The sequence below is a fragment of the Catharus ustulatus genome, chromosome 18, assembly GCF_009819885.2.
Source record: "Catharus ustulatus isolate bCatUst1 chromosome 18, bCatUst1.pri.v2, whole genome shotgun sequence".
In the NCBI taxonomy this organism is placed as follows: Eukaryota; Metazoa; Chordata; class Aves; order Passeriformes; family Turdidae; genus Catharus; species Catharus ustulatus.
This window is the reverse complement of record NC_046238.1, coordinates 2834487-2860710: the sequence shown is the minus strand read 5'-3', so window position 1 is coordinate 2860710 and position 26224 is coordinate 2834487. Positions and strand designations below refer to the sequence as shown.

Below are 26224 nucleotides of genomic sequence, written 5' to 3'. Positions count from 1 at the left end.
AACTGAATTGTATGTTCTGTCCCCAAGAAGATGGCTTCCTCTTAGTTCCACAGCACATTGAAATTAAAGTCTGCTGAGAATATAAATGAGGACTTGCTTCAATTTCAGGACTTTCCTGCAGGCACCAGTGGACGAGATAGAAGAGGGACAGCAGTGCTCTCCTTTTTGAAAATAACAAATATAGCAAAATATATGGGTATATATGGGTAAATTCCAATAAAAGCAAGAAGCTGTGAGTCTTAGCCTAGAGTGGTTTAGTTGTTAGTCCTGGATTTTCTCCACAAATCCAAGTTTGTAGGTGACAACAATGAGCAATGAGCCCTCCTAGGCAAACGGCACTTGAGCTTTTCCTTTGCTTACCACGTGCTTGGTTTGGTCTCTGGATTTTCAGGCTGCTGCCCACACGTTGGACACAGCTGATGTCTCCCAGCATTCTGTGCTGTGTGTCAGAGCACACTGAGCCTCTTGCAGGAAAGCAGGTTTCCTATTCCGGTTAATCCACTCTTTCAGCCACATCTATTTGCATGTTCCTCCACAGCATGGCACTCACTGCTTATCTTCTTAGGAACCTCCTTCACTAGTTTTTGCATTTACTGCCAGAACATTGCTCTTGGAGACACAAACTGTGCTGTGGAAACACTTTGTGCCATAAGGCTCTGTGGAAGAAGGAAGCATGGCAGGATTTCCTTCATTTTCCAGTGGATAGTCCCAGTCCTGTCATGGCTCTTCCTGCAGAGAAGAGTCTGTCTTGTGTGATGGATGAAGTCCATGTTTCACCATTCTGCAGTCTTATTTATTGCTTTTTTAAGATGACAGGGTGTTGGGGTTTGGGGGGGTTGTTTGGGTTTTAAGGCTTATGAGTGAGTGAGTTCCTGTCTGCAGGTTCTGTCTGGGCTCCTGTTTGGAGCCCACAGCTGTGTCCTCCAGGAGGTTTTTGTACAGCCCTTGCTGCCTTTGGTTCTCCTGGGGCAGTGCTGGGCACTGGTTAGGGTAGTATGAGCAGTAGCACGGAGGGAGCAGTCAATATGATTTCATCTTGAGTTATTTTATTTGATCTAAGGTTGATCAATCTGACTTTATTGAAAAGATTGTGACAGATACTCAGTGCATCTGATGACAACTCTTATGTCATAGTTCAGATGAAGTAGATGGGAAGTAGGAAGATTGTGGATATTTAGGCTGTCAGACTGTCACTGCTATTGTTGAGAATACAACTGAAATATTGGTTAAAACTCTTGAGAAAAGTGTCATGAAATTTGCCCAGGCCCAACAGTTAAGATTGTATTTCATGTGAATGGACACTTACACCAAAACAATGAACCTAGAAAGCTACTAGGTAACTCTCTTATTCTGATACAGGTCAATAATTGTGATTCATAAACATCTCAATGGGTTTCCTTTTCAAAAACATTCGTGCTGGCCTACAGAAAGCAGCAGCAGCTCAAATCACAACATCTTTTTTCTAGGACTTGCATATCAACCAGCTTGAGGTCTAATTGTTTCTGTGTAAATATTTCTTTCTAATTCCAGCTAAATATAATACTCTGTAAAGGCACATAAAAAGTTTCAAGGGAAGGTTAAATCAAAAGTGTGTTTGTGCCACATAAAAAACTTTATTCCAGTTCATTATTGAGCATCATAAACTCTAGTGTGTAATAGGAAAACACAGATCCTGTTCAGAGCTGGCAGCAGCAGCTGCAATCTGTTGGTACAGGAGATGCTCAGGAGTGAGTACAACACAGGGGTTGTAGTCGTCCTCCCCCAGCTTGGTTTTACTACTTAAGGATATTTGCATGAGAATAAAATCTGGTTCTTTGGCACTCATCTGCTCCTGCTGTTTATTCTTCGCTTGAGGTTATTGTCTCAGTTTGTGACAACATAATTGGTTTCTGTGGAGAAGATTATGATATTGATGAGACTTATATATGACTTCAGGTGAGGTGCAATCAAAGCAACAGTTCAAAATAGAAGGTGCTGTCTGTTTTCATGCAGTTTTCACTATGGCTCATTCAGCAGTGTAATTAAGGATGTTATTTATTACTGAACTGTATCACACTAAGCTGAAGTATGGACACAGTTCTGCCACTGCAGGCAGGACTGGGGTCACTGCTGCTTATTTTGTGTTCTAAACTGTTGTAAACTCCACTCCAGGCTGGGCAACTAGATGCTGTTCACACAAGGGTTGCTCACTATTTGTTGTGATTTAGTGTTCTCTAGTGTAGACAAGCTGAAAGAATTGAGCTGAAAAATGCTCTCTTAATAGTTCCTTCTGTGTATTAAATATTCCTTTGAATGGTTAGCTGCTCTTGTACAGGATGAGGTTTTCTGAGAGCAATTATAATCAGAAAAAATTATTTTATTGTGTTGTTTCCCCCTTGCTGATTCCCAATTTGCTATTTTTTATCATACCCCTATCCTGTTATTTTAAACAGCATCTCAGCGAAGTTCACCTAGCGTTTGGAAATCATTCCAAGATCTTGGCATGTGTGAGCCTTCTGTCCCAACTCAGGCTCAGTAATTAGAGCTCACTTGTCACTTGTGGTGCTGTTGCAAGGGCAGCGTGGCCACGCTCTCGGTGGCAGGGCTGGCTGTGGGCTGAGGTGGTGTGGCTTTCGTTGGGAAGGAACCTGCTGCAGCCAATGCCAACATCAGGAGTGCTGGAATGCATTGCAGATTGAGAGGAGTAGGATGATCTCTGTCATGATTTAATTTGCTGCGAATGACATTGCGCCGTGGTGTGACTGGTGGATTGTCCTTGGGGGATGTCACAAGTTTTTTTTTTTTCTCCTGTCTGGATTATGGAGCCAAAAGGCCGGAGGGACAAAGTGTGAGCCAGGTTAAAGGGAGCCTTGCAGGGAACTGGGCTACTGGGGACTTGGTCTGCCCACAGGCAGGTGTGGGACCAGGCATTTTCCTTCCAAATGTCATCTGTCCTCCTGCTGCTGCAGGCCAGGTGTATTACGGCACCACAAACACGGCTGCAGCCACATCCTTGCTCTGGTTTAGAACATTGTAGGCCTGTCATGAGCTGCATCCCCCCTCCCCTTCCTCTCTCCTCCAGAAAACATTGGATTCTGATACTACCTTGTGATTCTGAAAGCCAAGGCCTTAGGCACATGCCTTTCGTGCCTCAGCTTTCGTCTGCTCCTGCTCCTGGTTGTGCAGGAACACAAAGGAGGAAGAGAGAAACCTGAGGAGACAGGCTGAACACATCCCATCGCCTTCTGGGAGCCCCACCATGCGCTGTGAGTAAAGGCTCTGCTCCCAGCATGGTGGATGAGCAGGATGGGGAGAGCACCATCACCACCCATCACTTGAGTTTGAGTTGCCAAGAGGACAGGAGAAAAACACACAGTGGATATTTAATGTACGGAAAATAAGGAAGGGGGATAATTACACAATTCACGTGGCTTTATCAGCAGTTGGCTGTAAATTTGTGTTTGAAGTTTGACTGTGTTTTGTTACTTAAACTTGAGGGTCCAGGCTCGGTCCCTGGTGGATCCTGGTGTCACAAGGGCTGTGTTGCTGCTTTCTCCCATGCCAGCTCTTGCCTGTTGCTGCTTCTTCTGAGCTACCCAAAGTGGTTGTGCCATGTGGTAATTCAGACAAGGGAACCGAGCTGAAACTAGTTTGGCAAAAATCCTGATGCAAGGACCATTAGATGTGCTTCTTTATGGCTTCTTGGTTGCTCAGCACATGCAAATATTTAATCTCATGTTTAATTCTGTGTTGTGGGCGTAGGAGCCGGAGGCAAAATCCTAACAACTTGAGTGGAATCGGGATTTCCCCTGAAAGCAGGCCCATAAATCCAATGGGAAATTTAAATCTCCGGCACTCAAATCCAGGCCGGTGACCCTCAGGTTCTGGAGGGCGAGGGCAGTGGCCATGTGGAGGTGCTGGCCCTGGACCCTTCGGATCCAGAACAGGTCCCCAACTGACCCATGTGTGACACCGAGGGAGGGTATTTCATTGTGAAACCCCAGCAGCGGGGCAGGATGATCAGAGCACGGCTAGAAATGGTTCCTTGGGAGCAAGTAACGAGGGGCTGCCTGCACAAGGAGCAGCGTGAGGCCAGATGCGAGCAGCTCCACCAGCCGGGTCCCCTCGTCTCATCCCAGCGCTGGTTCTGCCGCTTGCAATCTGGAAGTTTGCTCGGTGCCTTCCTCCCGCCGAGGGATGGAGGTTCCCCGGCGCCGGCCCGCGCCGCGCCGCGGGAGGGGAGCGGGCAGGTATCGGGTGTGTGAGTGTGAGTGTGTGTCTCTGTGTGTGTGTGTGTGTGTGTGTGTCTGTGCGCGTCTCCTTTGTCTGAGCAGCCCGAGCAGCGCCGAGCGCCCCGCGGGCGGCCGCGCATCCTCCCCGCCCAGCGCCGCTCGGCACACCCGAGCCTCGGCCCGCCCCCGCCGGCCCTCGGCACATCGCGGGGCTCGTTACCGGCGGGGGGCTAATCGCCGGCCGGGCGGCCGAGCCCCCGTCGCCGGCCGTGCAGTGTGCGGGGGGCGGCCGCGGTGCCCCGGCCGCGCGGTGCCCGCTGTCCCCGCAGGCCGGTGGTGTGGAAGCGGCCCGCGATTGGCCGTGCCGGCAGGGCCAGCCCCTTCCTGGCTGCCTGGCATGAATATGCACGGCCCCCCTTCCTCCTCCTCCTCCTCCTGCATGTGTGTGTGTGTGTGCGGGGAGCGGGGCTCCGCCAGCAGCGCCGCTCCAGCCATGTCAGCTCGGCTCCGCCTGGGCCCACCATGAGCCATGGCCATGTCTGCGAGCGCCGACGAGGAGGACTACGAGTCGGAGCCGGAGCCCGAGCCGGGGCCGGGGCCCGAGCTGGGGCCGGAGCAGGTCCGGGGCGGGCGGCGAAGTTTGCAGCGGGAAGGGAGGGGAGGAGGCCGGGCCGGGCAGCGCTGCGCCGGCCGCGGGGACGGGAACAATGTGGGGTCGGGAGCGGCCCCGGGGCAGCGCCGCCCGCCGAGGGGCCGCGCCGGGCGGGGCCGCGGAGCCTCCGCGGGGCCGGCCCGGGGCGCTCGGCCTCGCCCGCCGCGGGCGCCCCGGGCACCGCGAGTTCGGCACCTCCCAGGGCCCCGAACGCGCCGCCAGCGGGTGGTTGTTGCCTCTCGGGGGCTGCCCTGTCCGCGGCAGAATTGTTATTTTTTTTCCTATTAAGATTCCTCAAATAGCTGAGAGGGCTGCGGGACTTGGGGGAGAGTCTGATGCTGAGCCTGGCTACCTTGTCTTGGTTTGATTTATAGCCAAAGCCTCCTTTCCATTCCCAGGGACGAGGGATGTAGAAGAAAGAGAAGGATGTGTGCCGAATTGAAGAGAGAACTTTTATTAATACTTGCAGGGTTTATTCTCTGAAGGCTTTTTTTTTTTTTCCCTGTGGGGGAAGGAGAATAAACTTTTTGAATTTATGAAGTAATCTGTGAAAAATAATCCAGAACATATGTTCTAGATTGCGTATTTTACTCTCTAAGAACTGCCTAAGCAATTAAAAATGCACCAGGAATAGTATTAAACATGTGTATGTAATTTAAACGTAAACTTGATAGTTTTGTTCATAACTCGAGGTGTTGCGCTCTTTAAAATAGCCTAATATTTTGTTTTTAGAGACAAGTTTCTACTTAGCCCAGGTGTTGAGACTGTCTTCCAAAAGCCATCTTGTTTTGAACAACTTTACCTTGTTTTGGTTCAGAATTGTGCATAGAAAACAGGGCCAGAAAAGAGTTGGGGGTGGTGGTTGTGCCTGGGGTGAGAGATCTGCTGCAGGAACCTTGGGGGACACAATGAGCTCTGCTGACCTGCTGCACTGTCAGTCCAAGAACCTGAGCTGAGGTTTGGATCAGTAACTTTATTAAGCCTTTACCTAATTCTGAGGATTGTGAATGTGCAGGCCTGTGCTGCTTCTGAGTTCACTGCTGTGCTCCCAGACATAGTAGTTAAAATGTCCCAGTCCTCTTCTTTTCTTAAATTTTTTCTCATGCCAGGCCTTTTCCATTTGTGTCTGTGTCTTGGTGCAATCACTGCACACTTTTTAAAAAGAGCTAATGGTTGGGAGAGCAGATTGGTCTCAGCTGTATTGTACCAGCTGTGAAATTGCTACTGCTTGGAGGTACTGGTTCTTGCTGGATGAATCTGGAAAGTTGGTTATGTTCTGGGATTCTTCAACTCTTCTAAAACCTGGGGCTTTCATAGCATTTTTGTATCTTAGGCGTTTAAAACAAAAATTAATGCAAGACGGGAAGTCTTTATTTTTGAGTTTCTTAAGAGTCTTGGTGTGATCCTAAACTATAACGCAGTGACCTATGTACCAAAGACCTGTGGAATGTTTTCCTTTTTGTTCAGAACTGTTCCAGTGGTAAAACACCTCATGTAGCTCCAGCTGTATTTTCATACAGGCCTGCTTTAATGTCTGCTTACGCTGTTTTTCTACACTGGACATGTCAAATCAATATTACATTTCTTTTTCTACTGCGACAGCCCTTGTATGTAACAGGTGCTTCACCTCTAAAGGTGCAGTTGAGCAGCACAATTTCAATGCTGGGGTAGAAGCTGCAGGTTTTGTCCCTTTTCATTCTGACTTTGATTCCCCTGGTCTGTGTCTAAACTAAGAAGCAAAAGGACTCTGGGGTTTCATAGCACAGAGCACACGGGATTTGCTGCACTTGTAGTTGCCAGCAGCACTGGGGGCTTGGAATTGTGTGGGTGCTGGGGCTGTGTCCTGAGCAGCACCTGCCCCAGCCCACCAGGTTGTTGTGCTGCTCCTGGTGTGAAGAAATTCGATTTCTGACTGTGTGCAAACAGCAGTAGAAAAAACTGCATTGTGCCCCTGGTCTGTGGTGTCTTTGTTTTTAAAAGCTCCCACTTATCTCCCAAAGCATATTTTTGCCAATATATCTTATTCCACCCTCCAGGCCTAACTTCTGCCTCCTCACCACCAGAGGAAAACAAACAGGGGCACTGACCTTGGCACTGATGTGCCAGTTTATCACACCCTAAACAACATTGCTATGTTGGCAGAAAAGCTGCTGGGGTGTCATTAACACCCAGATGAACCTGCAAAGTATAAACTTTTAAATTGTCTTTCTATTTTCTTGTGGGAAATGAGTCTGATTCAGTAGCGGAGCTCTGTGTGGTCACCTGGAAAGGTCACTAGGAGCTACTTTGGTTGTGGTAGAAGAGGATTTTGTAGGTATGAACTGGAGGAGATGGTGGCAGTGAACATCTGGAGAGGATTAATGCTCATTTGGGATGGCTGGGATTGAAAAAGTTCCAGTGCCTTCCCTTTCCCTCTGATGCTGCTGTTTAATGAGGGACCTTGGATTTGCAGGACACCTCCACCTCCTTATTCTGAAGGAGGGTGATGTAACTGTAAACACTCACTGCCAGAGGAAAACAGCTCTCCTGGAGTTTGCATGTGCAGATTTTTGGGCAGATAGGCTTTAGTCAGAGGTGATCTGTGGCATTGGCATGTGCTCTTTGGTTAATACAACTTTTAAGGATGTTATTGGCATCAGTGGGATTTTTTGCCTTCTTACTGTAGCTTCTTCCTTGGCCCCACTGCATTCCTGCAGTTACATCATCCTGTCCTTCCTTCTTCCTCTGAGTTCTTCCTTTCAGAAGGGTTTCTGTTAATTGCTAAACAGACATAAGGGTTTAATACAGAAATGTTCACTTGGTTGTGATTATTCCCAGGCTCCTGGGGGAGTGGTGGAGTGATGGTCTGTGGAAGAGTTAAAAATACTTGGGGACATGGTTTAGTGGTGAACATGGCAGTGCTGTGTTTAATGGTTGGACCATCTTCGAGGTCTTTCCAACCTTAACAGTTTCTGTGGTTGTGTAGTGCCTGGCAGTGTGAGTGTGACAGGCTGACCCTGCCAGACAGCCAAGGCCAGTCCCTGTATTTTGGGTTAATGCAGAGCTACCTGGTCTGCACCACTGCTGGGAACTCTGTTTGGCTGGGTTGATGGCAGAAACACCAAAACTCTCTGAGGAGGGTGGGAGAGGGATGTGGTGCTGGAGCAGGAGGGGACAGTGCTGCTCACTGCTCTGGGCAGCATGCAGGAGTCTTGTCCTCCAGAACTTGCACCCTGTTTGGATGCAAAAATGCACCTCTGGTGCAGTGGGAAAGGACAAAGACATAACTGACCTGAAGCCTTTGCTGTGCCACTTGTGGGTGTCTCCAGTGCCCAGTGTTGGCCATGACCCAGCCCCTCTAGGGTGGTGTTTTGAATTGTGGGTTAATGCATGTGGCTTCTGTAAAAAATTATTTTCCCCTAGTGTTTATTTATCAGATAATCTAAAGAAACAAGTGGTATTTATCCACTATCCTAATTCTGTTAAAACAATTGCATTGGGATGCATTGCCACATAAAGCTCTAAGCTCAGGACTGGCACCTGGCCAAGTCCTGGATTCTCATCTTTGTGTGGATATGGTCAAACCTACAGTAAATGAGAATAATCAGAATTTGTCCATGTGTTACAGAGGGAAATCACTGCTGCCTTGCAAATGCAAGGGATAAATCTGTGTGGCACAGCACCTTGAAGCAGTGAGCACTGCACACATAAAGGATCTTGTCTAGGGGAGATGAACACAGTGGATGCTACATGAGCTGTTCAGATTGTACTTGGTTGAAGTGAAGTGCTTCAGGGTCTCTCTGACCCGCTCCCCTGAGAAGCCCTTCAGAACAGCCCCTCACGTATCTGGGTTTTTCTTGGAGATGTTGAGTCTGAAATAATGGTTTGGTGCTGCTGGCAGCAGTTTAAGCAGGTCACTGAAGCTGAGTGGTGCAATAAGAGCGTGCCCAGGTAAAACCACTTGTTTCTAGCTACAGACTTAGTCAGCCTTGCTTTGAGGACCAGGACCTCCCCTCTTCTGGACTTGGTCACAGGGCCAGCTGATCTTCCTCTCCAGGGTGGAGGAGTCTGTGTGTGAAGTGGCCTGGTGACATCTCCAGCAGATCCCGGTTGGTGTGGGGACAGCAGCTGGGGAACATCAGCACCTATTTAATGAAGCATTTAATGGCTGATGGCTCTTTGGGTGTTTTCTCCAAAGCTTGATGTTCATGGCATTTTTTGTTTGCCCGAGGTCTTTTCAGTTGTTCTTTGTAATTGTGAAGGTTAGCAATGTGCTGCTGTAAACATCAGGGTTATGTTTCTGTTGCAGTAAGGGTTGTGCTCAGGGCAGAGGCCCTTCTTTAGTGCCTCTGGTCCTCCTGACCCTGGTTGGTGGTTTTCTAGTGGCAGCTGAGCAGGGTTGGGACATGTGAAAGTGTGCTGAGGTGCCTGTAAGTAGGCAGTGGAAATGCCCAGCAGCCAAATGTTTGTCCATAACCAGGATAAACTCATGTTCTGAGCAGAGGCTTCCAGGTAGCTCATTTCCTAGGGCTGGTTTAGAACTGAGTGTTGTACCAGAGCTTATTCCCAGATCTGCACAGCCCTGTTGAGAGACTGTTAATTACTGGTGACCACCCCACCCAGTTCCTTAATTGCTGTCCAACAGCAGCATTTGAATTGGTGAGTTTGGTGGGGTCGGTAGGAGGCCAGCACTTCAGAAAATCACTGCAGTCTGGTTCCTTTTGGAGGAGTGAGCATGTTTAAGCACTGTGGAGTGGGAGGGTGAGCCCAACTTGATGACTTGTAAATGGTTTTGTAGTGCACAGGATAATACATGTGATGGCCCACGTTTACCCCCAGTGCTCAGGTGCTGTGTCTGCTTTGGGAACAGGAGCAAACAAGTTACCTTTGTGTGTCATAGCAGTAATATGGAGAGCACAAAAAAAATTTTTAAAAATCCCACAAAATCAAAAAAACAAACAAGCAGGGTGTTCTGTTCACATGTCTGGAAAGCAATGCAAGTCCACCAGCTTTCTAGGTTTCAGTGTAATAGAGATATGGATTTAAGATATTAATCCTAATACATTTCAGCAGCTGCCTGCTCTGCCTTTGTTGAGAGCTTGGCAGAGTGGCTGTCACCACTTCAGCATCCTCCTGCCTCTCTTTTGAAGACTTGCTGTGGCCATAGAAGTTGTGAGCACAGTTTTTGTGGAGATGCTGGAGAATGTAGTGGGTGGCTGGTGATGGTGTTCCAGGCAGGCTCTGTTTCAGGTCTGTTGAAAGGTTTAAGGGGGAGAAGAATCTTCAAGTTTGGTACAATCTTTGTTTCCTTGATGGTTCTCAGAGGTGGCTGTGGGGGGCTACAGAGTCACCAGGCCCAGGCTGTGCTTGAGGGCTGCATCTCCTTGGGAAAGGAGATGGTGGGGTCCCCTCCACAGGAGTGAGATTGTGTCAGCCTAGAACCTGGAGCAGGGCTTGGTGTGGCACCCAGTCCTGAGGCTCAGGCTGTGGAGCTGCTGTTTGCTGCCCCTGTGGTAAACCCAGGGTGAGGAGTGCTGCCATCCCCTACCATGTGCTCGGTATTTGCAAGACAAATCCATGGAGTTGTGCTGGGAGGGTCACAAGTGGCAGCACAGAGGTGGGGACAGGAGCTGTGAAGGAGATTTTACCCAGTCTGGTTACTAGGGCTGCTATGTTGTAAAACTGCAGTTTGAGCTGGAAATCCTGCAGCATCTCCTCACTAACATCGACCTGGAATTTATCTGGCTGTCTGCCATGTGCTAAATAAACCCCAAGCCATGTTGGAGGCTCCTTCTACCCCCTTGAATCCCAGCCCCTTTCTGGGAGGAACCCACAGGCCAGATTTTCTTCTGTGGAGGTTTTTAAGCGACCACTTTTGGAGCCCCTTGAAACTAGATACGAATGGGAATTCCTGCAAGGCCTCTTTAGCCTTGCTGGCTGCGACATCCTGGAGTGAAAACGTGGCTTGGATTGAGGATTGGTTGGTTGGTAAATTAGTACAAACCCAGCTAGTACAATTTGCTAACGAGCAGTGAAGAGGTTTGGGTAGGCAAGAAATGTTCCATACAGTGAGATGCAGGTCTGCACCTCTGCTGTGTTCTGGTAATGTCTGGAAGAAAATCTGAGTTGTGTGGTGTGGTCTGACTTCAGGCTTGTTCTTGTACTTTCACCTTCCTGCTTTTGTGGGTTTTTTAGGATTCTCAGATTCTGTGTTCAAGTGATGCCTTTTTATCACTTGGCGTCTTTGCAGTGTCCTGCACTTAAACTGTTGTCCTCAGAATTAGGACTTGGCTCGTATTGCTGTGGCAGAAGCGGGAGTTGTCTTTCAGCTGGAAAAGTACAGAGTTTGATTTTTCCTTGAAAGCATTTAAAAACAGCATTCTCACAGTGTCATAGCTGTTGTTTGCCTCAAATATAATCATGTTGTTTCCCAGTAGGAAGGAGTCAGGTGCTCACACAGAATCTTCCATGTGCTGTTGTCCAAGGGGAGCTGCCAAGGTTGTTGTGCATGTTTTGGTTTAACTTGTTCCCACTGATATCCAGCCTTTGGTTCGTGTCTCGCCTCCCTTCCTAGCTGAAGGAGACTCTAATAGAATGGAGGAGTGATTCATGCTGAGGAAGAAAATTATCTCTTATCTAGGTTGCTTCTAAGCCAGTCCTGCCAGAGCCGACTTTATCCTTGAGAGGCTGGAAAGTTGGTCTAGGAGGTAAATATTTATTCTTTAGAGTGTCTGACATTGATCTGAAATCCAGGCGGCTGCTGCGGTTGCCGATGGGAAGGAAGCTGAGCTCGTCCGTGTTCACACAGCACGGTGAGATTCAACCTGCACACGGAACAAAATCTGGTCTGGAGGAGTGGAATCGAAAACTTTGCAGAAATCTCTGCAGCATCATGGACTAAGTAGTGTTTTCTCCCACCTCAGTAAGGATAGTCTGTCTGTAGGAGAGAAAGCTTAAGGGGTCTAGCTCCTGACTTCTGTGCTGTCCCAGCACTGAGATTCCTGGGATGGAGGCTGGTAAAATATCAGCACTTCTCTGCAGCTTTAGAGAAAGTCACTGGGGCTTTGCTAAGTCAGCTGGGAGAAAGATAAATACACTGCAGTGTGGCTACTCCTCAGGGTTGTAGAGCAGGACACTTGGGGAAGCTTTTGTACAACCAAGTGCAGTATTTCCATATATTTTCTTTTAAAAACTGGTGGAATTTCTGCATGGCTCCTTATAGCCAAGCTGCCCCTGCTTTAGTGATTGCCCAGAATTCAACAGGAACAGAAAGTGAAACTGGGTGGTCTGTTGGTCATATGCTGAGATGTGCAGAAAATGGAAGAGTTGGAGAAATGCTAAACCAGATGAACTTTGCAGTCCTGTTATTATCATCTTTATGGAGGAAGCTGTCAGGGGTCAGTATGAGCCAATTCTTGCATAATTAGCCCTGTACAATTACATGGTATTTAGTGATGTTTGGCTTGAGCAGTAAGTTCTTGTGTGTAGTTTCTGATGAGAACACGAAATTTGGATGTCCAGAGTGGATGTGTTGCAGTTAACCTAATCATTTCAAATCTTTTCATGCTCCTTTAGTTTCTGTCTTAAAGGTCATTGAAATCTAGACCTGGGATGCCCTTTTTAGCCTTTGCACATCATCAGTTGGTGTTCTATTTTTGAGCACTTGCTAGTGTTGAATAGGAGGGGAGCTACCTTGGAAGGGTTTGGAAGCATTTTTGTTTTATTTCTTACTTTATTGCTTGGCAGTAGTTCATACTCTCCTGATTTTTTTAGGGATATAACTGGGGGCTTGAGTCATTGGCTGAGTGTTTCTCTGCTGTGCCTAACCACCAAATCACTTTTGCTGCTGCTTGGATTCAGCAGAGGAAGTCCTGGCTTAACCTGAGCACAAATCTAAGATATCTCTAGCCCAGAGCTCAGCACTGGCACAGATCATCTGTTATCCTAAGCCAAGCACCTCGTTTGGGACTTGATGTTGTGTTGAGCTGTACCTAAATGCCTTCTCCCTGCCCTCCTGTTGAAATGGGCTTGCTCTGGCTTTGGGATCTCTCATTTGTGTCCTGGCATCTGTGTCTTTTTACAGCACATCCTCCCTTGGGAAGGGATGGAGCTCCTCTATGTCTGAGAGTGATCACACATCTCCGCTGAGCGTTACCGTGTGTGCGCGATTCCGCTAACGCCGCTCAGCTCTCCCAGAGCTCAGCAGGGACCTGGGACATGCAGCTGACCCTGTGTGTGTGTGTGTCTCTTCCAGAACAGGGCAGTGGGGCGGCCCAAGGGGAAGCTGGGCCCTGCCTCTGCGGTGAAGCTCGCGGCCAACCGGAGCACGGCGGGAGCGCGGCGGCGGAGGACGCGATGCCGCAAGTGCGAGGCGTGTCTGCGGACAGAGTGCGGAGAGTGCCACTTCTGCAAGGACATGAAGAAGTTCGGGGGGCCTGGCAGGATGAAGCAGTCCTGCATCATGAGGCAGTGCATAGCTGTAAGTGTGCCTGGGCCTGCAACCCTGTCTCCTGGTGACCAGGTGTGGGACTGTGGGCTCTGCTTTGAGGAATCTCTAAAGTTCATCAGATAAAAATGTGTAATCCCTGCCCTCCCAGCTCAGATCCCTTCTTTCCCAGTGCTTCTAGTCCTCCCCATATCTTAAACCAGAATGCCATTAAAACTTAACAGGACAGCTTTCCTTTTAGCAGTATATAAGTGGAGAATGTCAGTACATGAAAAATCAGTGCTCAAATCACCCTCAGACTCTGGGATCTGGGGAAAAGGGGAAGAGTGGGAAGTTCTGATTCAAAGGGTGAAGAGTGTTTGGTTTGGATGTTGGAATTTCCTGAGAAAAGCTACCCTGCCATTGTCTTTGCCATGTTACCCACGTAAATTAGGATCTGAGAAATCCTTGACTGGCAGCCTCCAAGATCTTGGTGTTGATGACCCCAGCCCCAGGCTCCCCGAGATCTGAATTTCAATTTGTTTGCTGTTACTTAGGCATAGAGCAGAGGGTCTGGTCTGGATGAGGCAGTGAGCCATCAATCCAGGGTCTTGTCTTCCTCAGGGACTGGAAATGGCTGTCAGGGAAAGAGCATCAGAACAGGGTGAGCAGGAGTCGCTTTCCTGGGCTCCTGTGATACATTACTGAGGAGCTCCTTGAGTCACAAGCATTAGCTTTCTATTTAACAAATATTGACAGATTAATCTTCCATTAAGTTGTTCAAGCAGCTTTTGAATCTCCAGTTGCCATGCTGACTTGTGGAGCTTCTTCTCAGGTCTCATGTCTGCAGTGACTCTGTTCAAGGCTAAAAATCAGCTTTAGTTTTTATTTTAATTCTTTAGAAGGTCTTGTTTGTGCTGTTGTTATGGGTTTGGTTTTCTTTTGTTGTTGTTTTTTTAAGGAAAGGAATGCTGTTTATTCATAACTGAAATATCACCCTATCTATACTGATTTCTCTCATTGCAGTTCCCTTCACTTAATATTTGGGGGTTTTTCTTTTAGTTCTTAGGAGATGAACAAAGTGGAGGGATTAAATGATTTCACCTGACATTGATATAAAACTAATAAGCACTTAAGGTTTCCAGTAGTTGCTCCTGGTAGCTCACTCCATGTCCTGTACCAGGCTCTGCACTGTTCCTGACACTGAGGATTGGGTTCAGCACTGCTGGATCTTTCTGTAAAGTACGTGGAATATCCACCTTTCTGCAGAGTGCTTTTGCAGCTCAAGTGTCTTTTCTTTGAGCACTTGATTTCCTGGAGTGTGGCATGAATTGAACAGCATGGATGAAGAATTTATTATTCTCCAAGGGCAAGAAATAGTGAAATCATGCTGCCTTTTTAGTGGAAGGATTAAATTAGGGCTGCAGTGTGCCTTCTCATCCTCACTGATGAAGGAAACTTTCAGACTAAGCTGTTTCACTCTCAGTAACACAGGCTGAGCATTTTGGAGATGATCTGGGTTCTTTTCTAGCTGAGTGTAGTCATCCTCTTTCTTCCAATGGAGATTTATTTATCTTCTTGGTGCCTAGAGTTTTCATTTCAGTTAGGACAGAGGTACCAGGGGTCTCTGATTGCTTGTCCGACCCTCACACACACTGACAGTGACTTCCCTGCACTTTCTGGGTTGGTGCAAATTCTTAAAGTAGCAAAGGCCCAGAAAATTACAGCATTGAAGTGTTGTAACTTTCAAGATACTTTACATTTCTATAAGCAATCCTGTTGGCTCTGCCCTTGCTCTCTTAACAATTCAGCAGTAACATATTGTGTTACCTATCCAGCAGCTTCCAGCCAAAAAAAACCCTGCAAGATGCTGAAGCTGTGTGGAAGTAATGATCCCTACAGTTCTGGGATTGTGCTTGCCCTGGTTAATAACATTGACAATATTAACTAGACAGACTTTCATTAAGCTCAAAAGCCTTCAGAGGCTCTTGGTAGTGCTGTTCAGAGAGCAGGAACCTCCTCTGCATCACCAGTTCCATCAGGAAGACAAGCAGGAGTGCCTGGGACACTGCTGCATGGAATGGGTCTGAGGGGAGCTTGGGGCTGGGAGGACACCTTGTGACAGCACAGCTGCTGTCCCAGCCCATCGTGGGACAGAGCAGTGGTGGCACAGAGGAGATTGCCTTGCTCCCACCAAGAATTGTGCTGCCTTTGCAAAATGCTCTGTGCTCTAATGGCTCACTACAGCTGGGCTTCCCCCTGCCTGGAACTTGCTGCAGGGTGCACTGTTGATGCTGAAATTTGGGTTGGTGTGCAGGTATTCTCTTGGGGATTTATTCACTCCATCCACAAGAGATCCTTGCTGGGAAAAGCCCCATCTGTCTCTGGCTGTGTAATAGTTAAGGACTGGCAGCCTAATCGATTGCACTTCCCTTTGTGGGCAGCTTAGGATCTTCCTTTTCTTCTTTGTAATGAGGTTTATACCTTATTGCTGCAAACCAGAATTTTGTTAATCATTAGCAAAAAGGTGGCTTTTTAATTAGAGTGGCATTCAGTGCTTTGACATGGGTGACAGATGTGAGAGATGCTGCAGTTCCTTTTCTGCCTCGGTGAAAGAAAAAAATCTGTGTGATCTCACTTGTGACACTTGCAGGAGAGAATCCTCTAAGTGAGCAAAGCTTTTTGCAGTGCTCAGGTTGGGAGCAGGGCCCTGGATAATGGACTGGCAGTCAGGAAAAGGACTGTTCTTGGTTCTGTTGTGGGCTTGCTGTGAGACCTGGACCAGGTCCCATAACATCTGTCTGCCCTGCCTCTAAAATAGGGGAGCTGCCAAATTGCTACTTGGATTGTGAAGCCTAATGGATGTGAATTGTGATGTTCTAGGTTGCTTCTTTCCCCTCCCATTGTGCACTGGTGAAGTGACTTGCATGCCAATATCTGTGTCAGCTCACAGATTCAAGGAACCCACCAAAAATGCATTTTCATCCATCCCAGTAATGTTCCCTGAACCTGTATTGCTGCAGGGAGGGCCCTTTGGTGAAATGTATCCTGTGGAGCTTGGTCTGGTACCCAGCCCTAATTTGTTACTAGGTTTTTTTTTGCCTTCATGTCATTTTGCACAATTAATCCCTATTTATCTCCTCTTTGAAATGAGGATGCTGTGAATGCACATTGAGCTCATGTGTTTCCATGTCTGCCATGTCTTGATCAGTTCTTTCTGATACATAAACAGCCGGTGCTGCCTCATACTGCTGTGTGTCTGGTGTGTGGAGAAGCTGGGAAAGAGGACACTGTGGAAGAGGAGGAGAGCAAGTTTAATCTCATGCTAATGGAATGCTCCATTTGTAATGAAATCATACACCCAGGATGCCTTAAGGTGAGTACAAGGATGTGATACATGTTGGAAACAAAAGCTGAATTAGTTATCACCTTAATGTAAAAGTGGTGCACAGAAATTGGGAAGCTTTTAGGTTTTTATCTTTGGACAGATGAGTAAGTGAGCAGAGAGCTGGTGTGAGGAGCAGGGTGAGGTCTGTGGCACACACAGCCCTGAGCAGCAGGAGGGTCCTTGCTGTAACAGCATTCCCTGGGAGCAGGGACCTGGCTGTGGACATCCCCTGAGTGTGTGTGTGCATGGGAAGGTCTTGTGGGTTTGGTTCTTTCTTTTTGCCCCTTGTTTCAGGAGGTGAGGCGTTTCAGCTGGGATGGGGAAGGCAGAGCAAGCTGCCTGTGCTGCAGGGTGAGATTTTCCCAAGTCCATGTCTGTAGCTTCTTCCTGAGTCCCACAAAGTACAGAGCAATTACAGGCTGCTCACAGAGGTCCAGGCACAGATGTGCCTTAGGGTGGCAGCTGGCTTTAAAGATGTTAGGAGCAAATGTTGGAGCAGGAGTGCAGCTCTGGAGAGCAGCCTGAGCGAGTGTCAGGCTGCAGGAGTGCTCACCCTTGGCTGACTTGAGTCCTGTGAGCAGCTGTATTCTTTGCTGGTAACAAAAGTGTCATTTTGGGCATATCTTCCTGCATTAGCATTTAGAAGCTGCCTTTCTCCAGAGCTTGTTTCTTTCAGCTGATCAGCCATTTCCTGTTGCTGATTTGTTTATGGTTAAAGTGATTTGCCAAAGCAAATGTGTTCTTGCACACCGTGCCCCAGAAAGCAGCACTTGGCCCCTTCTGGGGTGTCTGGGAGGGGAGGTGTGTGTGTGTTCCTTATGCAGGCCTGGGGTGAAGCTCTCCTGGCTTCATTTCTCCTGAGCTGTGTGTGGTGCTGCACCAAGCTCTGTGCTGTCATTTATTAGAGCAGAACGTGGGGAGCTGGCAGACCAGAGCTGTGCCTTCTCCCTGATTCATGGAGCTGGTGCTCAGTTCCTGCCACAGATGGGCTCTGAAAAGGAGCTTTGCTTGTTTGGCTCTGCTTAAAACAAAACTTTGGGGGCTGATGAAGCAGAGGAAGGAGCTGCTCATTTTCAGAGGTACCTTAGTTTTGGCTGCTTTGCTGTTGCAGCCCTTGCTGTAGGTGCCCTGTGCACCCCATCTCTGCCTTTGCAGTGTCACTGGCACCTCAGGGCTGAGTTCAGAGGACAGTTGTTGTCTAGTGGCAGCTCAGGTATGATTTCCTCTCCCCATACTGCATCTGGGACTAGTACAGGATGTGGGTCAGATCTGTGAAGTCAGGCAAGTGCTGTTTGTTCTCTTACACGTGCCTGGTGTTCTGAGTGTTCTTTTGGTAACTAGGAGCAGCGTTGCTTTGGGTGTTCCTGACAATTAAGCACTGGGAGATTCACTGTGTGCCTTGTGTGTCTTGTATTTTGATTTCTCAGTGCTTCTGCTGAGCTGAAATGGTGAGTAACTGGTAACTGGTGCTGTTTATTTCCTGAGGCAAAAGAGCACTGGTAGAATTTCAGAATAATCTTGGAAAGTGAGATGAGACTGCTCAGTGGAACAGCAAAAGGAAAATGGAGCCTCTTGCTTGGATCCTTCCTTGCTTTTTATTCCTGGGTTCCACGATTTCCTGCAAGACAGAAATCTCTTGCCATGTTTACGTGTTGCTGGAGCCCTTGAGCCCTGAGCATGGAGCCCATAAATAGCCTTTGATGCAGCCCAGCCCCAGGGCAGCTGCTGCTGCTGCCCACGAGGGAAAGTCCCTTCCTGTCCCACCTGGGAAACAGCACATGTGAACTGCTGGTCATCTCCAGCTCAGTGTCTGGCAAATCACTGTTGGGGAGGCTGGAATAAACTGGATCAGTGAAGGGCAGATGTCCTTTTCTGGCTTATTCCCCTGTGGAGTGGATTCCCTCCAGGATGCATTTCCCAGAGCTTGTGGGGTAGTTTGGTGTGTGCAGGGGGTGATTTATTCTCCAGAGCAGGTTAACTGGTTTGAGGTCCTTTTCCAGCTCCCTGATTAGGTTTTACATATTCTGGGGGTTTTCTCCATGAAGCAGCAGTGCCAGAGGACCTCAGAGGATTGGATTGAGGATGGCTCAGGTGTATCTGTGCCCTGGCACACTGAGCCTTGAGGGGCTTCTGTGGGGGCCCTGGGCACCAGAGCACCTGCAGTGCTGCTGTTGGAGCTGTGCTGGGGACAGCCAGGATGTTCCCAGGGTGTTCCATGTGCTCAGAAGTGTCACAGGAGCTTCCTGACATCCTTCTTTCCTTGAAAATACCACACCAACACAAATGCTTGTTTTGCTGAACGGGTTTCTTATGAAAATGATCTTGGGGAGAGTTTCGCAAGCACAGCGCTGCTTCCAGAGGGAGCTGATGAGATTTTGGGATGAACACTGCCTTTCATTGTTACAGAGTTTGAGTTGAACCAAGAGTGGTGAATTTTTCTTGCTTCATCTCAAATTGCTGGTATTGCTGGCTAGCATGTGTGAGTGCAGCATCTGAGGCCTTTTGGTGAGGGAGAAGGGGTTCCTTTCTCCTCTAGGAGTTCTTCTCCATCTCAGCAGAATGTAGTGATAACAACTGAAGTGAATGTTTGGGTGCCTTGTCAGAGCAGCAGGGATGCAAAGGCCTTTTCCAGCACAGCTTCAGCCCAGGTGTGTCTCACTGCCTGTTTCAGTCTGGGCACTGCCACAATTTGTAGCTCTTCCCCAGGGCTGCCTGATCAGCATCCTGGGGTCTCCATATCCCTTCCAAGTGGAGTCCCCAGCACGAGGTCTGGTGTTCAGATCTGAATTGCTGACCTGGTGCTGCAGGGAGGTTTCTGTGACGCCCCACGCTGTGCCTCAGACACCCACCTGCTGTTTGCAGCAAACACTCAGAACTGGCTCCCACCCAGCCTGAAAGGCTTGGGACAGATTCAGTGGCAGGTTTGTGTGTGTCTAATTAGTTTGCTTACAGTTCCTCACATCTGTTCAGTTCCTTAAACTTCACAGAGGGGACAGAGCTGCAATGCTTTCCCTTCAGCAGCACTTGTTCTATATTCAGTGCGGGAAATAACTTGTTCCCAACTTGGGCTTGGGCCAGGAATTGTTCCCCTGAGGCAGAGATGTATACAACAACTCCTGAAGTATCTTACACCTACCATGGGAAAGAAGGTTCAAAGGCACACAGTTGTGATAAAACCAGTATTTAAATTCTGCCCACTTCATTTACTTATTTATTAACTCCAGGAGTCTTGCTGAGAGACTGACATGTCATCACTCTCACTGGATGGTGAAACTAGAATGGCTGCTGTCTGGCTCAGGGACTTGAGGAAGCAGTTCCTAAATCCAAGGGCTTGCTCCTGCACAGCCAGTGCCTTTTCCCTGTGCTGGGAGGAGAGGAGGAAATGTTTCAGAAACATGAAAAATCTGCAGATTCCTGCCTGTGCTTGTTTCTGTCTCCTGCAGCCACACTGCTGCTGCCAGTGCCCAGCTGTTAGTCTGGACAGCAGCATGGTTTTTGTTGTCTTCAGTAGTAATAAATCAATATTTTTCTTTTTTTTCCCCCAAGTTTTTTATTTCTGAATATATAATGAAACCTTTAAGTGGGAATGTGCCTTCAGTGAGTGTGTTTGTGTGGAGGGTGTATCTTAGCTCTGCTTTTCATTTACAGAAATGCCTTTTCTGAAATGACTGTTTCTGTTTAGAAAGCACTTCAGGCTCCTGTGTGAAAACCCAGAAATGAGGAGCATTCCAGCTGTGTAGGGCAGGATTGCGCTTTTGCTGGAGTGTAACAACACTAAGCATAAGTTTCTTTCAGAAAGCAGAATGTCAGTGTTGCAGATAGTGAAGTTGTCAGCCTTTCTGTCCCTTACACTGGCTGAGGATCTGGGGTGTGAGAAACCCTGGAAATGTCTCTGTGTGTGTCCAGTCCTGTGAGCAATTGTGTCTGTTCTGAGCTGCCTTGGCAGCACCATCCCCACTGGCACATGGGCTGGAGGGCTGCAGCCTGGGACTGCTGGTTCTGATCCTGAAAGAAAAGTATTTTAAGGAACACTTGATTACAGTGCAGGGTGCTGTGCTGCTAAAAATGCCCATGGGATGAATGTGTGTGAGCACAAGGATGGGAGAGCCCTGCCCTGCAGGGATCAGGCTCTGCCTCTCTGGGGGACACAGGACTGACTTTGCAAACCTGAGCTGTGGGGGGTGTTTGGGGATGGTGCAATCACAGCCCTGGGTTTGGGGGGTGCTTGGGCTCTTGGGGTGCTCTCTGTTGTTATTCTAAGAGCAGAGTGTGTGAATTGGGATTGTCACTGACCTTATGGAAACCCAGGGCTGAGCCCTTTGTCAGATGGGTTTGGCCAGTGTCCCTTCCTCCTGCATCATCCAGGGGTGGCTGTGCAGCACCCAGGGCCTGCCCAGCCCTGTCCCTCTGCTGCCCTGGGAGGGCTGCAGTCCATCCCAGCCAACAGGGAGCTGTGCAGTGTTCCTTGGGATGATCATCACCTTCCTGCGTGTGCAGCACAGGTGTCAATGGCTGTGTCTCCCCCCAGGTGAAGGAATCGGATGGTGTGGTTAACGATGAGCTGCCGAACTGCTGGGAGTGTCCAAAGTGCAACCACGCAGGGAAAACTGGAAAAGTGAGTTTAATGGGAATAAGTGGTGCTGGAATGAGATACAGAATCTTTACCATTCCCTCTGGCTTGTAGATAGACTTTAGCCCAATACCTTGGCTTTTGGTTTTGTACTTAATTTGGGTTTTGTTCCTTATTTGCCCATGGTGAGGGGTTGGAATGAGGTGATCTTCAGGGTCCCTACCAACCCCAGCCATTCCAGGGCTGTGTGGTTCAGTCCATGATGATTCTGTGAGTTGGAGACGAGCTCACAGCTTTGTGATCTTCAGTCATTTTTGTATACTTGTACCAACACTTCACCCAGCACCTGGGGAATATTTAGGTTAGTTCTGTGCACTGCTGCACGTTAATTTTGACAATGAAAATTCCTGAAATTAAAAATTCACAAGCAATTATGCAAAACGTGGAGTGTCTGTTGGAATTAGTGCAACATTATTTCTTTGCAGACCGAGACAGACACTTGCAAGTGTGTAGTTAGAAAAATAACCTCAGGAAAATTAAAACTTTTAACTCCTCACTAATCATTTTGTGAGTTAGAAAGTGACCAACCCACCAGCGTTGGGAGTGCTGGTGGCAACACGAAGAGCTGGGAGATGCAGGAGGTATAAAGTTGGTTTGTGTTTTGTGTCTCTCTGGCGTACAAGCAAAAGCGCGGACCAGGATTTAAATACGCGTCAAATCTCCCGGGCTCGCTGCTGAAGGAGCAGAAAATTAACAGAGACAACAAGGAAGTGCCAGATGCTGCCAAAAGGAAAGGGGACTGCGAGGAGACTCCCAGGAGGAAATCAGAGGAACATTCCAAAAAGGCTCCAGTTGACTCCATCCTGAGGAGAAAGTCTGACGAAGTGCATCTGTGGAGGAAACGGAAATTCGAGAAGTCCCAGGAACCCACGATGAGAAAACGGGTAAGGCACAAGCCCTGCTCATGGCTCTGGGCTGCCTGGGGCTGCTCACTCTGCTCTCCTGCCTTAGAGCTCATCCCCAAATCCCAGATTGTTCCCAAAGAAACTGCCATGTTTTACCCTGCTGGTAAAAGCTGCTGGTCTGACAGGACAGGGGCTTGAAGAGGGACACTCAGGGTGATGTTCAGAGGCCAAAACCACTGGGCTCTGGCTGTTGTTTTATTCAAGATACTGGAAAACTCACTTTAACTGAAAAGTCTTTACAGGGTGCTCAGAGTGGGAACAAGGTGGAAATCAATTTTTCATGGCAGCCTTCTCATGTCTCTCCACGTGGTGGCGCCTGGCCGCTGCTCTGGGGCTGGTTTGGGGCTGTGCCACCCTGGGAAGGCTCTGGAAGGACACCTTGGGGTGCCTGCAGAGAGCAGGAGCAGCTCCCAGCAGCTGTGGAGACAACTCAGCCCTGAACATGACATTCAGGACTCTCAGGCTGGGCAGGGACACTGAATTTTCATGCAGATTCTAAAGGGTGGCTGTAAAATCAGGATCAGTGGCTGGACTGGTGTTGCCTGTGGAGCTGCCAGGGGTGGGAGTCAGTCCTGCAAGGCTGGACAGGGGAGTGTTACAGGATGGCAAATGTAGGGATTTGGGCTGGTTTGGTGGAGAGAGCAGAATTCACAGCAGCAGTTCATGAATACCTGCTTGCTGGCCATGCTTTCCTTTTCCCATCCCTTTGGACTCCCCCCACTGAGGAAGGCACTGTGGATACCATGTTACAACAACAACAAATGTGTTTGGTTTTTTTTACTTTGTTTCAACAGCTAAAACATGGAGAAAGAAAACAAACTTTATCCCAATTACATCTTGAAATTACAGAATTTCTCTTTCCTGTAGAAACATTTAACTCCAGGGTAGTTCAGCTGCACTGTCTGGGTTTATATTTTCTCTTCTGGTGTCCTGTATTAAAATACAGCAGCCAGTTGTGTTTTGATGACCCAGGGAATAAAAATCTGTTCCTATACTGATGTTTGGCCCTCCCTGTGTGGTTGAACATTGCCCATGGCACACAGTCCCTCACGAGGCTGTGCCACAGCACATCCTGGAGTCCCTGCTCCCCCCAGGGATGTCCTGGCACACTGCTGCCCTCTCTCAGCCTGGCATGGTCACAGAATTCCAGTGCCTGTGAGCAGAGCACCCATCAGTGCCCTGTGTGAGGGGTGGGAGCTGCACTGGGCTGGTGTAGTAGTGTTTTTATTCTGTCATTAACTTCCTGTGACTTCTCCCTTTATATATAATATGTTAATTTAAAGGCAGGGTGATCTTTCTCCACCATGCAGTGCAGGCTGAAACTTGGGAATGCAGCCACTGCCTTGATCCAATTAGTTTATTGGGAAAGAGAAAAGCACGGGCCCTGTGACACAACAAGTGTGCTCACAGCACACGCTCCTTGCCAGTCCAGATCTCCTTATTAGAGCTGTTTCATTTTAACAGCTGGTGACTTCTTTCTTGCTTGTGGTGATCAGATTAGCTTGAAGCCTTCCTGGGCCTCAGTTTGCGTCTCACAGCCTGGTCAATCTGAGGGGCCTGGATGAGTGGGAGCAAGTGCAGAGCAGTTTATTGGGAGCTGGGACTGATGCAGGGGGAAGGTGCCCTGCGAGGGCTCAGCAGTCCTGGGGTGTCACATTCCCTGTTCTGCAGGCATGGGAGGGGATGGCCGGGGTTTGGTTGGGTGTAAAGGAGTGTCTAAAGGAGGCTGAGGGTGTCCAGCAGCTGTGACTCCAGAGGTTTTGGGAATGGCCCTTGTGGCCATGGGTGAGTGTTAATTGGGCTCCCAGCGGGTGTGGCCCAAGCCCGGGTTCTTGTGGCCTGCTGGGGACAAAGCTGTCCATGGTGTGCTGCTGATCTTGTGTGTAAATGATCCACTCGGAGATGGGCAAGGCCCTGGAATGTGCAGGACTCTGCAGGGTGAATCAGTCCATTTATCACTCCTGGAGTCCAGTGAGCCAATAGCTGGACTCCTCATCCCTGCTGCCTCTTGGACTCGATACCTTTGGCCGGTGGCTGCGCCCTGGTGCTGGGCTGGTGCTGGATGGTGCTGGATGGGTGGGGCCCGGCGCTGGCAGGGGGCCCAGCCCCGGGCAGGGCTCCTGTGCCGAGCATCGCATGGGAAGCGCTGCTGGAGCTGCCGAGCGCGGCCTGGCTCCCACAGTCAGCCCTGCCTTGTCTCCCCCTGCAGCGGCGATCGTGGAAGGCCCCGGATGACAGAACTGCCATGATCAAACCCCTGCGGCGCCTCAAGCAGGAGCCCGAGGATGAGCTGCCAGAAGCCCCCCCCAGGTCCAAGGATAGTGACCAGTCTCGGTCCAGCTCGCCCACAGCAGGGCCCAGCACGGAGGGCGCCGAGCCCAGGGACAAGAAGAAGTTCAAGATGAGGAGGAAAAGGCGGCTTCCCAATAAGGAACTGAGCAAGGAGCTCAGCAAAGAGCTTAACCAGGAGATCCAAAAAACCGAGAACAGCCTTGCCAATGAGAACCACCAACCCATCAAATCTGAACCGGAGAGCGAGAACGAGGAACCCAAGCGTGCGTTGAACAACAGCGAGAGACTCCATAGGTTCAGCAAAGGGTTGAACGGGACTCCCCGGGAGCTGAGGCACCACCAGCTCATGCCCAGCCTGCGCAGCACCCCCCGGGGAATTGCCCGGCCCCCGCCCTCGCTGTCGCCCCCCAAGTGCATCCAGATGGAGCGGCACGTCATCCGGCCTCCTCCCATCAGCCCCCCTCCGGACTCGCTGCCCCTGGATGACGGGGCAGCCCACGTGATGCAGAGGGAAGTCTGGATGGCTGTCTTTAGCTACCTCAGTCATAGAGACTTGTGCATCTGTATGAGAGTTTGCAAGACCTGGAACAGATGGTAAGGAGGGCGGGACATGAGGTGTGGTGGGATGGGCACGGAAGGGTGAGAGGGGTGTGGGCTGTCCCTGCAGCTCTGGGGAGCCCAGGCAGAAGGGGTGACCAGCACAAGTGGCAGGGCTCACAAACAGCAGTTCCCAGCATTTCTGATGGAGCTCTGTGTGTCAGGCTCAGCGTGCCAGCTCTGGAGCAGCCTGTGCTGGAGTCAGACACCGCGGTGTTCCTGCTGCTGGAACAGCCAGGCTGGCTCAGCTGTGGTGTCATTCTGCCCCAGGACTTCCTGACTGGCAGCATTTGTGCAGTTCAGCTATTAAACACCTCCTGAGATAGTGAGGATCCCACCGTGTGCTCCTCACAAGGGCTGTGCTGATTGTCTCCCTGTGGAGGGAACGTGGAGAGCCAGCCTGTTCCCTGCTCCCTGTGCCAGCAGAGCACGTTCTGCAGGAGTCCTTTGGTGATGTTTGCTCACAGCGTGTCCCTTGTGCTCGGGTGCTGCGTGGCCCTGACACAGCTGTGGCTGCACAGCAGCAGAACTTTAGTGCAGATTTACAGGTTCCAGTGACCCCTCAGTGAAGCCTTGTGGCTCTGGTGGCTCCTGTTCCTGGGTCCTGCTGTGCACAAGGACAGACAGACTGAACAGGCTCCTTCCCAGCTCAGCCTGCTAACAAAACATGCACAGAGTGGAGAGGCTGATAATTTAGTGAGGTGATGTGTGTGGAGTGTCTCTTGGTGTCACTGAAACCTGCTAAATGCATTTTCTACTTAAATACAGTATTTGCTAATTAAAAAAAAAAAAATCAGAATGCAGACTCCTGCACACTCATCAGGACTTGATGTTGTCCTTAGAGAACCATAAAGAGCAAAAATACACATAATCCACATGGATGGGGATAACACAAACACACAACAGGAGAGGGAGGATCTGTTTTCCCAAATCAATTGGTTTTAAGTAAGAAAAACAGAGGAAATGGGCATGTTATTTAAATCAGATTTCATGATCAAAATATAAGGAAGGAGTGGTGACTTGTCTTCAGGCTATAAAATGGATTTTAGTAAGTGCTGGGATGACTTAAAATGGGATCCAAAGATACTTGTAATTCTGTAGAAATAATTCCATGCTTTATTGCAGGATATATTTGATGGAGAAAC

General features: G+C 49.1%; 1 protein-coding gene across 7 annotated transcripts in view; it reads left to right on the top strand.

The window, feature by feature from the left end:
* The window catches only part of KDM2B (lysine demethylase 2B), a 105711-nt gene that overhangs the window by 76081 nt on the left and 3406 nt on the right, over positions 1 to 26224 (top strand). For 6 of the 7 annotated variants that reach the window (XM_033075999.2, XM_033076001.2, XM_033076002.2 and 3 more), the window contains 5 exons: positions 13097 to 13321; positions 16500 to 16643; positions 21184 to 21270; positions 21900 to 22169; positions 24400 to 25076. In XM_033075999.2, the coding sequence (XP_032931890.1) occupies positions 13097 to 13321; positions 16500 to 16643; positions 21184 to 21270; positions 21900 to 22169; positions 24400 to 25076 (1403 nt within the window). The remainder of the gene's footprint in view (positions 1 to 13096; positions 13322 to 16499; positions 16644 to 21183; positions 21271 to 21899; positions 22170 to 24399; positions 25077 to 26224) is intronic. The other variant, XM_033076000.2, reaches the window with a different exon arrangement.